Below are 13,093 nucleotides of genomic sequence, written 5' to 3' on the forward strand. Positions count from 1 at the left end.
TAGAAAGCCTTATCTTTCTCCTGGGGAGCAGCTAGTGGTTTTGAACCGGTGACCTTGCAGTTAGCAGCCCAGCGCACAACCCACTATGATGCTAAGTAGAGGGTGAGTGAAGAGGAGGAAGGCTGTCAGCAAGATGGGCTTCCACAGTGCCACGGCTGTGACGACGATGCAGATACGAGCCGCACAGCGCGCCCTTCTGCTGGACCGAGGGTCCTTGTGAGGAGGAACCGACTCGACGTGATGTCATCTGTGCTTGTCACCAGGTGCTGGCTGGAAGGGCCGAGCCAGCAGGGTCAGGACGGGCTCAGCAAGGTCTGGGAGACTTCTTTATGCGCCACCACACCCCACTGGGATCAGGCTCAAGACCCCAGGGAAGGAGCGTGGGCCCTAAGGGAGCGGGAGCCGTGGGATGCCAAGTAGATAGGGGGACCTGAAAGGAGTCACAGCAACAGAAGGGACCAGGGTAAGGCTGCACTGACCCCCCGGGAGTCCCAGCCGCAGAGGCCAGCAGCAGCACAGAGCCTGACGGGGCGGCTCCCCACCAGCCTCCCTCTGTGCCCAGCACGCCGCCTTGCCTGGGGCATCCAGATGATCTTCTGGGTCCGGAGGAAATGGTACATGGCCGAGAAGCACTCATAGCCTCCCCTCAAGATGGACACGGGGTGGCGTGTGAACTCCTTCAGGACTTTGCCACACTCGATGGCAGGCCCCAGCAGCAGCCCTAAGAGTGGAGACCAGAGAGACAAACGGTGAAGGTCCCTGAGTGCTTGCCGTCTGCCGAGCGACAGCTGGGCGTGACCGAGACACCATGACTTCGGAAGCAGAGACACAGATCATATTATGTTAATTACACTGATTACGGTCATGACTTTCGTATTTATTATATTCATTGCATTCATTGCTTATGTTGCTAGATTCACTGTAACCATGTCAAAGTTTTGAAGCCACTTACCACCAAGTTAATATTTGTTCTTTTTTAACTTAAACTACCCAGGAGAGGGAAGATCCCATCACCCTTCCACTCCATTTTCCTGCCAATTTTTGGAAGCCCCCTTAGACAGAGTCAGTGCTTTTGAGCTAGATTGCACACACCGCACAGTGCACTCATTTAAAACGCACAGGCCAGTAATTTCTCGTCTGTGCACAAAGATGTGTGAGCATCTCCACTAACTGACGAACATTTCCAAAACCCCCCAAAGATACCACAGACCCAAGAGCAACCACTCCCAGGTCCCCTCTTCCCTCAACCCCCAAACCAAAGTAAGCCCAACCCGTGGGCAGCAAATCGGTTCCCCCAAAGAGCTGCCAAGACAAGAAATCTTGATGGGAGCCCCATCTTTCTCCCGAGGACTGGTTGCTGGGTGTGAACCGCCAACCCTGCAGCCCAGGGTTCTTCCCCTCATGCCCCACTCTCCCAGGCGCACTCAGTGCCGTGGAGTTGATTCTGACTCGAAGCCCCCTTGTAGGGCGGAGCGGAATTAAACATGTGGAAGTTGTGGATCTGGAGAATGTTCTGTTGTGTATGTTTGTCACCATTGGGGAGGGGGGAACCGATGCGTAACAATGAGAAGACAGAAGGAAAATGGTCTAGAGTTGAATGTGGTGATAACTGTACACCTCTTCTTGATTCACTGAATTACTGAATTGTATGATGCAGTGCTGATAAAATTGTTAAATATATATGTGCAAATATATGTGTACATGTGTGTATAAATATATATAGACAGAGAGAGAGCCTCAGAAGCCCACATGGACTCTGTCCACAGGGCCACTGAGTCAGAATGGGCTCAGTGACAGTGGGTTTGCTTCGGTTTCTGTGTTTTAGAGGGTGCAGCTGAGAAGTCCACAAGGCCACGTAAGGATAATGAGCTTAGCTGCTCCCCAAAAGGCTGGTGGCTAGGCCCTGCCAGAGGCATCTATGAAGAAAGGTCTGGCAGTCAGCTGCTACACATCAGCCGATGGAAGCCCGGCGCGGCACAGCCCTACTCTGGGGTCTCCCCTGAGCCAGGTTCAACCTGACAGTGACTGGTATTGGTGGGTGTGGATTGACATCAACTGAATCTGAAATGTCTTCATTGATCTCTATTAGGCAGATTAGACACAGGTCATGAAGTTAGTAAAACTCAGGCTATCCTGAGACCAGGATCTGACCCACACAGAAGTGTCCTATAGCAGGCTCCAGAGAGCCAGACCAAGGCAAACGGTGGGCTGCAGGCTTTGCTTGTGACACCGAACTTTGTTCAGAGAGGCGGCCAGTTCCAGCAGGGTTGCTCAGGCCCCTGGTTGCCTGTGACCTAGCTAGAGAGCATCCAGGGGAGGCAGGGGGCTGCGGCTTGCCCGACAGGAGACGCAGGCCTTCCCAGCCAGAGTCCCACCACTGGGACTCACAGGACCCCTCCCTCTCTTGAGCAAGAGCCTGAACCCTGCCTGGAGGGGCACCAGTGCCAGGGGGAGTTGGGGAGGCAGTCCTGCTGCCTTCATGCCAGACAGCTGCCCTCCCATTGATATCACAAGCCCCACTGGAGCCTTACACACAGCTGAGGGGTCAGGGCTGGAGGAAGGGCACTTTCCAGGGGAAAATTAGAGACTCCGCTGGAAAGAAATGGGCCCCTCACCAGTGCCCCAGCAGTCCTGCCAAGCGGATTCAGGTGAGGCAGGCCCCCACTTTCTTAGACCGGAAAGGAACCTCACAATAGTAGGGTCATTGGTCTTCTGGTAGGAGAATGTAATGGGAGGAGGAAATGGCGTGGGGCTGGAGCAGCTGATCCCCCTCCCCCACCCCCACCTCAGCTGCACCGGGGGAAGGAGAATCAGGAAACATGAAGGTCGTTTCAAGTCCCTTTGTCCACGGCTGTGCCTCTTCTCAGCCACACCAACGGTCACGTCTCATTCTGGTCTTCAGTTTGTCAGTCAGGAGACCCCGGCCTCTGGCTGGCTCGACCAGTGTTATCAAGCTTCTTTAGTGCCGATAAATGTCTAAGGGGTACCCCACTTGGCCAGTAAATCTCCGGCCCAAAGGCTCTCAGCTTCACTTGTTGAATGGACTGAGAATCCCGCCGCTTTGTTTCTTGGTCTCAGTGCTGCGCCTCTGCTCTGTCACATGGTCTCGGTGCTGCACACGCTCTGCTGGTAGCAAGGGAAGACACTTCCTGGGTCCCTAAGGAGAGCCAGCACTCCCAACCCTCTAAATGTCAACTGAGCGCCAAGTGGGCACTCAGAGGGTAGAACAGCCCTCCCCAGTCGAGGGGGGCTTGGAGATAGCTGGTACTCAAGTTCCCTTCAGAGCTCTGAGTCCCTGGTGCAGGTGTGTGTGTGTGTGTGTGTGTGTGTGTGTGTGTGTGTGTGTGTGTGTGCGTGCATGTGGTTTGGGAGGGTTTTTTGGGTGGTTGTGTTATATTACAGTTTCCTCCTAATTCCTACATTGAGTGAGGAATAGGATTGCGGTAAGACTGTTTGAGCCCCCAATTAAATGATTTAAATTTTAAAAAATTTTTAAAGAGTGAGAAATAGGTCCCCATAGACCATAAAGGGTTATCTTTATGACCACTGTAGTGAATTGAATATGCATTCCCTGCCCCACCCCCCAAACACAAGAGGGCTTCAAGAAGTTTGTGGGGATAGAGAGAATTAAAAGATGCTGGGGTTTTCCCATAAACCACCTGGCTGGGCCTCCATTCTCCCTGTTAGGCAGTTTCCTTCACAGTCTGAGCTGTGCGTTGTAAATCCTAACTCTGACACTAACGGGGGCTGTGATGAAAGCAGGCGGGAACCGCAGGATCAGGTTGTCTTTTGAGCCTGTCTCCTTTGAGATACAAAAGAGATTAAAACGTGAGCAGGTTGGTGGATTTACTTCCACTAAGAAAGAAGAGCCGGGAGCAGATTGCATCCTAGGAAGCCAGGGTCCCTGTGCTGAGAACCTCCTAGACCAGTGGTTCTCAACCTCCCTAACACAACAGTTCCTCATGTTGTGGTGACCCCCAGCCATAAAATTATTCTCGTTGCTACTTCATGTCATTTTGCTACTGTTCTGACTCAGGCGACCCCTGTGAAAGGGTCGTTCAACCCCTAAAAGGGTCCTGACCCCAAGGTTGAGAACCAGTGTCCTAGACCCAGGGAAGATTGATGCCAAGACACACGGGGGTCTCCTAGGAACGTTGGGCCCACAGGTGCTAAAAGGAAACAAGGACCTTGCTCCAGAGCTGACACACAGAGCAAGCCTTCCCCTACAGCTGGTGCTCTGAATTTACTTATAACCTCCTACCTTGCGAGAGTCCTGGTGGCATAGTAGATTATACATTAGACTGCTAAATGCAAGGTCACCGGTTCAAAACCACCAGATGCCCCACAGGAAAAAGCAGCAGCTTTCTACTCATGTCCGGAGTTAGTCTTAGAAATCCACAGGGGCAATTCTACCCTGTCCAATAGGGTCACTATGAGTGAAAATTGACTGGATGGGAGTTTGATGTTTCTGTTTGGAAGGCCTATGATCACATGCACTCTCTCCAGGTAGGGAGTGTGGTGGGAGGGCGAGGGGCTCGTGCTCACGCAGAGGTGGTTGTTAGCTTCCTATGGTGTGTTGGAACGGAGACAACCACCATTTCTGGCAATCCACCAACTGCAGACCTGAGCCAAAGGGGAGGAGTCTAATCAGCACCACGGAGTCAATGCCGAGTCAGAGCGGCCCCATGGGACGGGGTGGAACCGCCCTTGTGCGTTTCTGAGACTGTAACTCTTCACTGGAGTAGAAAGCTGGCGGTTTTGAACTGCTGACCTTGCAGTTAGCAGCCCGGTGTGTAATCGATATGTTGCCCAATGCAAACACTCACTGCCACCGAGGCGAATCTGATGCGCAGCCACCCAATAGGGCAGGAGAGAACTGACCCTCTGGGTCTCTGAGACTTCAAACCTGTATGGGCGCAGACAGTCTCAGCCAGAGTCGGGACTGGTTTTACTCCACAGGGGGTCTAGCGCCACCTCGTGGGAGTGATGTGACCTCCAGCGGCAGGGTGGGCCGAGCCAAGCCTGCAGGGCTCTCCAGCGTCCCTTCCCAGCACAGAGCCACACCGCCTGGATTGGGATCCTGGCCCCACCACTTACTCTGAAGGAGCTTCAAAATTCGCACACAAAAAACCCCACCATCTTCTTATTCAATGTCTCCACGAAGGTTCTGGGGCCTCCTTGTATGTGGAGGTGCAGTCGGTGGTGATTGAGGTGGTAGAGGTGGAAGAGGCGGTGATGGAAATGGAGGAGGAGGAGGAAGAGGAGGAGGAGGAAGAGGAGATGGCGGAGGAAGAGGAGGAGATGGTGGAGGAGGAGATGGAGGAGGAGGAGAAGGTGGTGGTTGGTGGTGTCAGGCATTGTCCAGTCGGTGCCGACTCACAGTGCCCCTACGTACCACAGAACAGAACAGTGCCGCTCCGCACCGGCCTCACAGTTGTTACGTTCACATGTGTGCTGGGCTCTGTTCCTTTGCTCTTGTGGGGGAGGGGGCTGGACTTCGTGGCGTGCTTCTGGAGAGAGGGCTGTGGCAGGGGTGATGGTGCGGACGTTTCAGGGCATGAGAGACTGGCTCCCCCTTGCTCGCTCGTGCTCTCTCTCGGACTGTTTTTTTTTTGGGGGGGGCCTGCCTCTGGGTGTGGCCATTCAGGCAGCACTGTGGTGATATCTGGGAGCCCCAGCACTTGGTGGGTTACACATTGGGCTGCTGACAGCAAGGTCAGCAGTTCAAAACTGCTAGCTGCTGCCCGGAGAAAGATGGGGCTTTCTCCGCCCATAGAGAGTTACAGGGGCGGAAATGCACAGGGGCGGTCCCACCCTGTCCTATCGGGCAGTCTCGAGAGCAGTGAGCTGGGTGTCAGACTGTGTGGCGACGTCTGACGAAAAGCTTGTGAATGTGTCATCTGGGAAGCAGACAATCACAGCCCAGGCCAACCTTCGGATGCCAACCCGGTGAGCGTCCTGACCACAGCCGAGAGAGAGAGCCTGCTAGTGTGCCACAATTCCCCCGCTAAGAGGCTCCCGAGTTCCAGGCCCACAGAAGTGGAGGGATACGCACTTTGTGTCCCCTTGAGCAGCTACACTTTGGGGGTGAGGCTGATGTAGCGATAAACTCACTCCGTTTAGGACCTTGGCAGATTCGTGACAACCTGTGACAGGTCTGATGTCAACCTGGCTGGGCTCGGCTTTTCCTCGGTGTGACCTAACACTGTGTGGTCCTACTCCAGGGTGAGATCTTCGGTGAAGCAGTTGTGGGGAGAAGAGCCCCCCAAAACAATCTCACTGCTATTGAATCAGTGCCGGCTCCTAGTGACCCCTAAGACAGAGTGGAGCTGCCCCTGTGGGTTTCTGAGACTGTCACTCTTCACGGGAGCAGAAAGCCCCGCCTTTCTCTCAAGGAGCGGCTGGTGGTTTCCAACTGACGACCTTGCAGTAGGCAGCCCAACCAGTAACCACCATGGTTCTGGTGGGGAGAGGAGACCTCCTGGATCTGGTCTCAGCCTTGATAAGACTGAAGGAGTTGTCCTTCAGGCTGCGGCCCTACCTTTAGTGTGAACGGACAGTGTGTGGAAGCTGGGGCCAGATCCTGCGTCTGGTTTGTTGACCTCCAGGGCCAGCGCTGGCAACCCCAGAAGCCATTAGGGGATTGCTGACATTGGATTCAAGGGGCCAATCTCAGACCCATTCAGCTCAGCATCCACCAGCATGTGCCCTTCCTGTTTCTTCTCCCTGCTTCTTGTTCAGTTGGCTTAACATCCAACCCGTGGACTGGAGCCAGATTGAATTTACGTACATCTACCATGACGTGAGCAACTTCCCGATACAATTTCTCCTCCCTACGTGCATACGCAGTCAGGCGCCATTGGTGATGCTTGTCTAGGGAACCCAGCTGAGCACCCAACCCCACAGGACGGAGTCGAACCAGCCCCGTGGGTTTCCAAGGCTGTACATCTTTAAAGAAGCAGAAAGCCTCCTCTTTCTCCCATGGAGCAGCCGGTGGGTTCAAACTCCTGCCTCTGCAGCGAGCAAACCACGGGGAGCCCCCTCTGCCGCCAGGGCTCCTTTGTGGGCTCCTCACAGTTCTGGATATTTCCATCCTCGGGAGTTCTGCGGGCTTCGTGAACGGGCCCGGGTCGAGTCCCGGGCATGGTGCCTGGCACATCGTACAGGTTCCACCAACCACCGGTCACTAGTACTCTTGCTGGAGTCCCTGGTGGTAAAATCAATGAACGTGTCTGACTGCCAACCAAAAGGTCGCAGGTTCGAGTCGGCCCAGAAGTGCCTTGGAAGAAAGGCTTGGCCCTCTACTTCCGATAACAGCAGCCATCAGAAAACACCGTGGATCCTGCTTGCCCCGGGGTGGCCTTCAAACCACACAGATCCGCTGAGAGGCTTCCTGAGACCCACCTCTCTGGTTTTCCATAACTAGAAGAGCATGTGAGAGAGAGATGGGCTTGCCACTCCGTAAAGACTCACAGTCTCTGAAACCCACGGGGGCAGTTCCCCTCTCCTGCAGGGTCGCAAGGAGTCAGTCCACTCCGAGGCAGTGAGCTTGGTTTGGGGGGGTTCTGAGTGAGCAGTGCCTGTTGGAGCCTGGCAACATGCGCTCAAAGGGACACCTGCATCGCTGATGGGAAAGGAGGAGGGACAGGCCGTGAGGATGGGGACACAGCTCAAAGCATGCCACCAATGTCGCCAAACTGTATGTGGAAAAGCTGTGTGGTTTGTGTTCCAGGTGTCAACAAGTCACAGATACTCGTTTCCAAGAAAGAAAACCCCACAGAGCACCATTGTGCTCTGCCACATGCGAGGGGGGCTTCTTGTGGACACCTTTGATGAAAGGCTCATGGAATTACCCCCCCATGACCCCCTCTAGAGCTTTTTGAGGCCCCCGAGTCTGAGATCACCAGGGGTCAGAAGTGACCCCACAGAGCTGGTTCTTGGTCCCACCTCCTGTGAAAACTCACTTCCTTTGTCCTTGTCTGTGTTGTCGTCGTCGTCCTTGCCCTCCGCGAGCGAGTCCAGGGACGTGGTGTTGTTATCGTACACCACACAGTACCTCACGCAGTCCAGGTCCACAGACTCGGGGATCAGATACTGGTTTTTCTCCTGAGGAAAGAGAGGTCTGTGGGTGGGTGGGCCCCATTCAGTAGGCATTCCCTGCTTGTGCACATGGACACACACACACAGAGGAGATGGGCCCATGCTGCTTCCCCGACAACACACACACACACACGCACACATGCACGCATGGCAGGCAAGTACTGAGAGGCCAGACAAGGGAGTCTACTGGAGCTCAGGACCTTGCACACCCATCACCCTTCTGAGAAAAGATGGCCACCGCTGACTGGACCTGAGGTTAAGCGCTGCCCAAAGGGCAGTTGGTCCACAGACTGGCTCGTTGGTGCGATAGTAGCCAACGGGTGGGAATGACAGCCCCTCGCTGGGGGGCAGAGGTTGGCCCTGGAGGCCCTTTCAAAACACCAGCAGGAGAGCAGGAAGGAGCGAGCTTGGTTAGGCGGAAGCGTGCACAGGCAGGTGTGGCGAGGTGGACAGTAGCTCTGAGAGAACAGGGCCTTGGGTTCCCGGATTGCAGGTGGTAAATGGGGCTCGAGAAGGAAGGAGCACCCTGACCCCACCAGGTGGAGGGGAGTTGGCGAGGAGCAGCTGAGCTGCCATCTGGTGGAGCCGCAGGGAAGGGCGAGTGGATGCTGTTGCTAAGTGGATGCTGTTGCTAAGAGGATGCTGTTGCTAAGGAACGAGGCTATTGCTAAGAGGATGCTGTTGCTAAGGAACGAGGCTGTTGCAGGGCGCTGGGCCTGCAAAGATGTTCAAGGGAGGCCTGGCGAGGCAGCAGCCAACTGTCTAGCCTTCTTCCCGTCTTCATGCTGCTTCCCCGAACCCCTGAGTGAGTCAGAGGCCAACAAGAGCCGGCGCCTGCCCCTTGTAGCTTCATCTAGCATAGCATACGGCAAGTACCAACCCACTCTACCACACGGCAGAGTACAGACCAAGGAAGTTCTCTGGGATGTAAAGAGAAGTGAGGTAGGTCTAAAGGAAGCGAGGCTTCAAGAGGATGCCATTTATCTGCTGCAGGGGACAGACTGCCCCCTACTGGCCCCAAAGGACCGAAGGCAGAGACTGACACTGGCACTCCCATGCTCACTGCCACGTTCTTCCCAACGTGGAGACAACAAAGGCCCATCAACCGACGGCAGGGTAACCAACAGGGAGGGGGCACATACATACAGTGGGTGGTTACCCAGCCCTGATGAGTCACAGGGTTCCGTCTGCTCGTGCCACTGTGTGGTTGAACCTTCGGCATGTGGCTGAGACGAGCCAGACTCACAAACACACCCTCTCCTCACTACCTTGTTGTCCAACATCTTGCATTGACGGTGGTTAAAACAAACCTTGATCCTACGAGTTTTTCACAATAACAAGGTGTGGTGATCATTAAAATCATCAAGGGTTCATGAGGGAGGGGGGGGGATGAGGAGCTGATGCCAAAGGCTTAAATGGAGAGCAAATGTTTTGAGAATGATGAGGGCAATGAATGTACAAAGGTGCTTGACACAATGGATGGATGGATGGATTGTGATAAGAGTTGTATGAGCTCCCAATAAAACGATTTATAACAACAAAAGTGGAGGTTCGAGGAGAGAGGGAAGCTGGCTCTGAGGCCATGATGCCTGGGGCTATGGGTTAAGCTGGCTGGGCCCCGATTCTCAGTGGCTTGGCATGGGATTCCAATTTACGCACCAGGACTGGTCTTGGAGACCTAACCGTGTTGTGAATTGAGCGTGCAAATTTGGTAGGGTCCCACTTATCCAAAGTACCTGTAGGTGGACAGGAATGCAGGTGGACAGGAAGTTGGCCACTTGAACGGCAAATGAGACGTTATCCAGCGTAAGCCACAAAACCTCTTTCAACAGATGTCAGTTCAAACGTCCGGTGCCTTGCCTGACATCCCACCGCAGAGCGGAAGGGGCAGCCTTCCCAAGAAGCTGGGTGTGGAACGTAGAAGGAACCAACAAGCAGAGCATTTGTGGGAGGTTGTGATGTCTATTGTGTGATGTTAAGTTGGTCCCTCCCAAAGACCCGCAACAAGCACTTGTCCAAGTTTTTAAAAAGACGTCGATTAGATGGCACTTGGAGGATGAGCTGCATTAAGTCAGCCGCCCTCGGGGGAAGCATGGGTCCTGCGTACGGAGAAGAACACCGGGGCAGAGTGTCAAGGTGTAAAGAGAGTCCCGGAGGCTGGCACAGGGAGCAGGGAGCAGGACCTGGACAATCGGCCACTCAGGCAGCAAACATGCTCTCAGTGCCTGTTTGATACCTAACTCTGGACTCTGGAACCCCCCAGTCAAGAAAGCTAAGGGAAACACCGGGCAGCCAGCAGCCAGAGGACGCCGAGCATGCTGGGAGCAGAGGCTTGGAACTGAGACTCGAAGGACGAGGGGAAATTTTCCAGGTGGACAAGGCTTGCGAGAGTTTTCCAGGCAGGAGGAACAGCTTCTGTGCCATTGTTTTCATCAACGAATATCCCGGGAGCATCCAGCAATTCCGAGGGTCTTTCGTCAGCCTCTGGGACACAGTGATAAGCAAACAGAGGTGCGTACTGATTTTCTGGATACAAACTCCAGGACGGGTAGAACTAGAGATAGTCCCTGGATAGGAGCGGGGCAGGGAGATGGGGGCTAATGGGGAGCCCACAACAGTGAGGATGAAAAGACAATGTTCTGAGATTCTTTTTAATAGGATTGAATGATTGAGCTGTATGCATTGGGTGGGGGCGGTGGGGGAGGCTGCCTAACAGCACAGCCATAACTGGAGGGGGGGGTCTGCAAGACAGTATTTTAGAGGTGACCTTGACTGCAGGAAAGTGAAGCTGGTAGCTTCATTGAGAAGTGTCTGGAGGCAGACAGGGAGGAGGACCAGGACAGCCCAGCGGCCTCCTTTGGGCAGCAGAGGGGGAAATGCAGCTGGACAGAAAGGTGGAGCAGGGAGCTGGGAGTCAGAGAGACTTCAAAGGCAGAGAGCGGGAGAGATGGCTGCAGAGGTGAGACGTGGCTCCTGGGCAAAGATCCTGTGGAGTTGGGGGTCCCCCTACAAGAAGGAGAGGAGTCTGTGAGGACTGCATGCACAGCTCTGGTTTACACCAAGTCTCTGGAGCAGGGGAAGGAAGACGAGAAGGAAGCGGGAAGAACATGCCAGTATTTCAGGTCATCCCTGGTTAGACTAGACGCTCTAGGAGGAAGGGGACCATGAGCCACAAACATCTTGTGTTCTCCTGTGTCCACAGCGATGGAACCAGGGAATCCAATCAGCATCTGTTGGATGGAGCTGTGGGTCGTGGTGGGGGAGGGGACAGCTTCGGGAGCATGTGACAAATGTGGAAGACCTCCTGGGGGTCCTGCAGGGAACTTATGGCTACCTCTGTCTCCCCAGGGTGATCAGAGTGGTGTCTCTTAGCCGGAGGCTACAGCCCCTCCTGGTTCCCCACGTTCCTACAAGGCAGCCGCCGGCCACCCTCTGCTCTGACCCTGCCGGGTACCTGCTTCACTCGGCGGGCTGTGATCAGGTGGCTTTCATCATACTCATGTTTGGAACGGACATCTGGAAAGGAAAAAGCATGTGACTCACACCTATGTTTGCCAAGGAGCACCGACAAAACAACTTCCTGTACTTAGATTGCTGGGCAATTAGGTGCTAGTGACTGTCAGTTAAAAGTGTAAGGTATTGTGGGTAGACCAGAGGATATACACTGGTACAGATAGGAACTGGAAACACAGGGAATCCAGGGCGGATGATCCAGCAGTGTGAGTGGTGATACTGGGAGCATAGAGGGAGAGTGGGTTGGAAAGAGGGAATCGATTACAAGGATCTACATGTGATCCCCTCCCTGGGGGACGGACAACAGAAAAGGGGGTGAAGGTATATGTCAGACAGTGTAAGATATAAGAAAATCATAATTTATAAATTTTCACGTGTTCATGAGGGAAGGGTGAGCAGGGTGGGGGGGGTGCGAAATGAGGAGCTGATGTCAGGGGCTCAAGTAGAAAGCAAATGTTTTGAGAATAATGAGGGTAACAATGTACAAATGTGCTTTATACAATTGATGTATGGATGGATTGTGATGAGTTGTATGAGCCCCCAATAAAATGATTTTAAAAAAATTGTAAGTGTAAGGTGAACAATAACAATATCTGATTGATCAAGGCTTCACAAGGGGCGGGGAAAGAGGAGCTGAATCCCAGGGCTCAAGTCGTAAGAGAAGGTCTCGGGGATGTTGATGGCAACCTATGCACAAGTGCACTTAATCCAAGTGAATGATGGACGGTTACAGGAGTGGTAGGAGCCTCTCCCCAATAGAATGAGTTAAAAAATAAAGTGTAGTCTTTGAAAACAATGATGGCAACAAATGTACAGGTGTGCTGAGATAATGGATGTGTGTATGGATTGTGGTAGGTTCTATGAGCCCCCAGTAAAATGACTTAAAAAGAAAAAAAAGTATACTATGTGCCAAAAAAATAAAAAAAGGATGGAGTACATAATCCTTCATCGTGTGACGATATACTTCTGAAAGGGTTGGCCGGCAGAAGCCGTAGGAAAGTCTGAGGATCACTGTCTTGTATGTACCAGAAGCGAGCCCCTCTGGTGGGAAGGCACACAAAATACCACTGGGGAAGAGATGCCTCCTCAAGGGGGCTCAGCTTGAATGATGTGGGTGGAGAACAGCTTTGGGGACTGTCACTGGCTAACAGGGCCTGACCCCAATGAGAACGTTTCATGGAGAATTCAGAACCCATTAAGAAATGGAACCTGAAAAAAAGAAGAAAAATTAGAACCTGGAACATACAATGTAAGACTCCAGGAAAACCGGACGTCGGAGAAAATGCAACGGGATGCGTAAAGCTCTCCGTCCTCGGCATGGTAAGTGAAACGGACCGGCCCAGGCCACTTCGTGTTGGAAACTCAGAGGGTTGGCTATGCTGTGAACGGCTAGTTGAAGAAGAGTGGCATCACTTTCACATGATTGAAGGCTAGTCGTGTTAGCGGGTCTTCCTTGTGCGTGTAGGAATATTCTCCTATC

General features: G+C 53.5%; 1 protein-coding gene across 1 annotated transcript in view; it reads right to left on the reverse strand.

The window, feature by feature from the left end:
- STYXL1 (serine/threonine/tyrosine interacting like 1) overlaps positions 1-13,093 on the reverse strand; it is a 43,381-nt gene that overhangs the window by 14,675 nt on the left and 15,613 nt on the right. Inside the window, exons 3-5 of the mRNA XM_075564887.1 lie at positions 11,555-11,616; positions 7,965-8,106; positions 576-721 (exon numbers count right to left, since the gene is read on the reverse strand). Coding sequence (XP_075421002.1) covers positions 576-721; positions 7,965-8,106; positions 11,555-11,616 — 350 coding nt within the window. The remainder of the gene's footprint in view (positions 1-575; positions 722-7,964; positions 8,107-11,554; positions 11,617-13,093) is intronic.

The sequence above is a fragment of the Tenrec ecaudatus genome, chromosome 12 (genome assembly GCF_050624435.1).
Source record: "Tenrec ecaudatus isolate mTenEca1 chromosome 12, mTenEca1.hap1, whole genome shotgun sequence".
Lineage (NCBI taxonomy): Eukaryota > Metazoa > Chordata > Mammalia > Afrosoricida > Tenrecidae > Tenrec > Tenrec ecaudatus.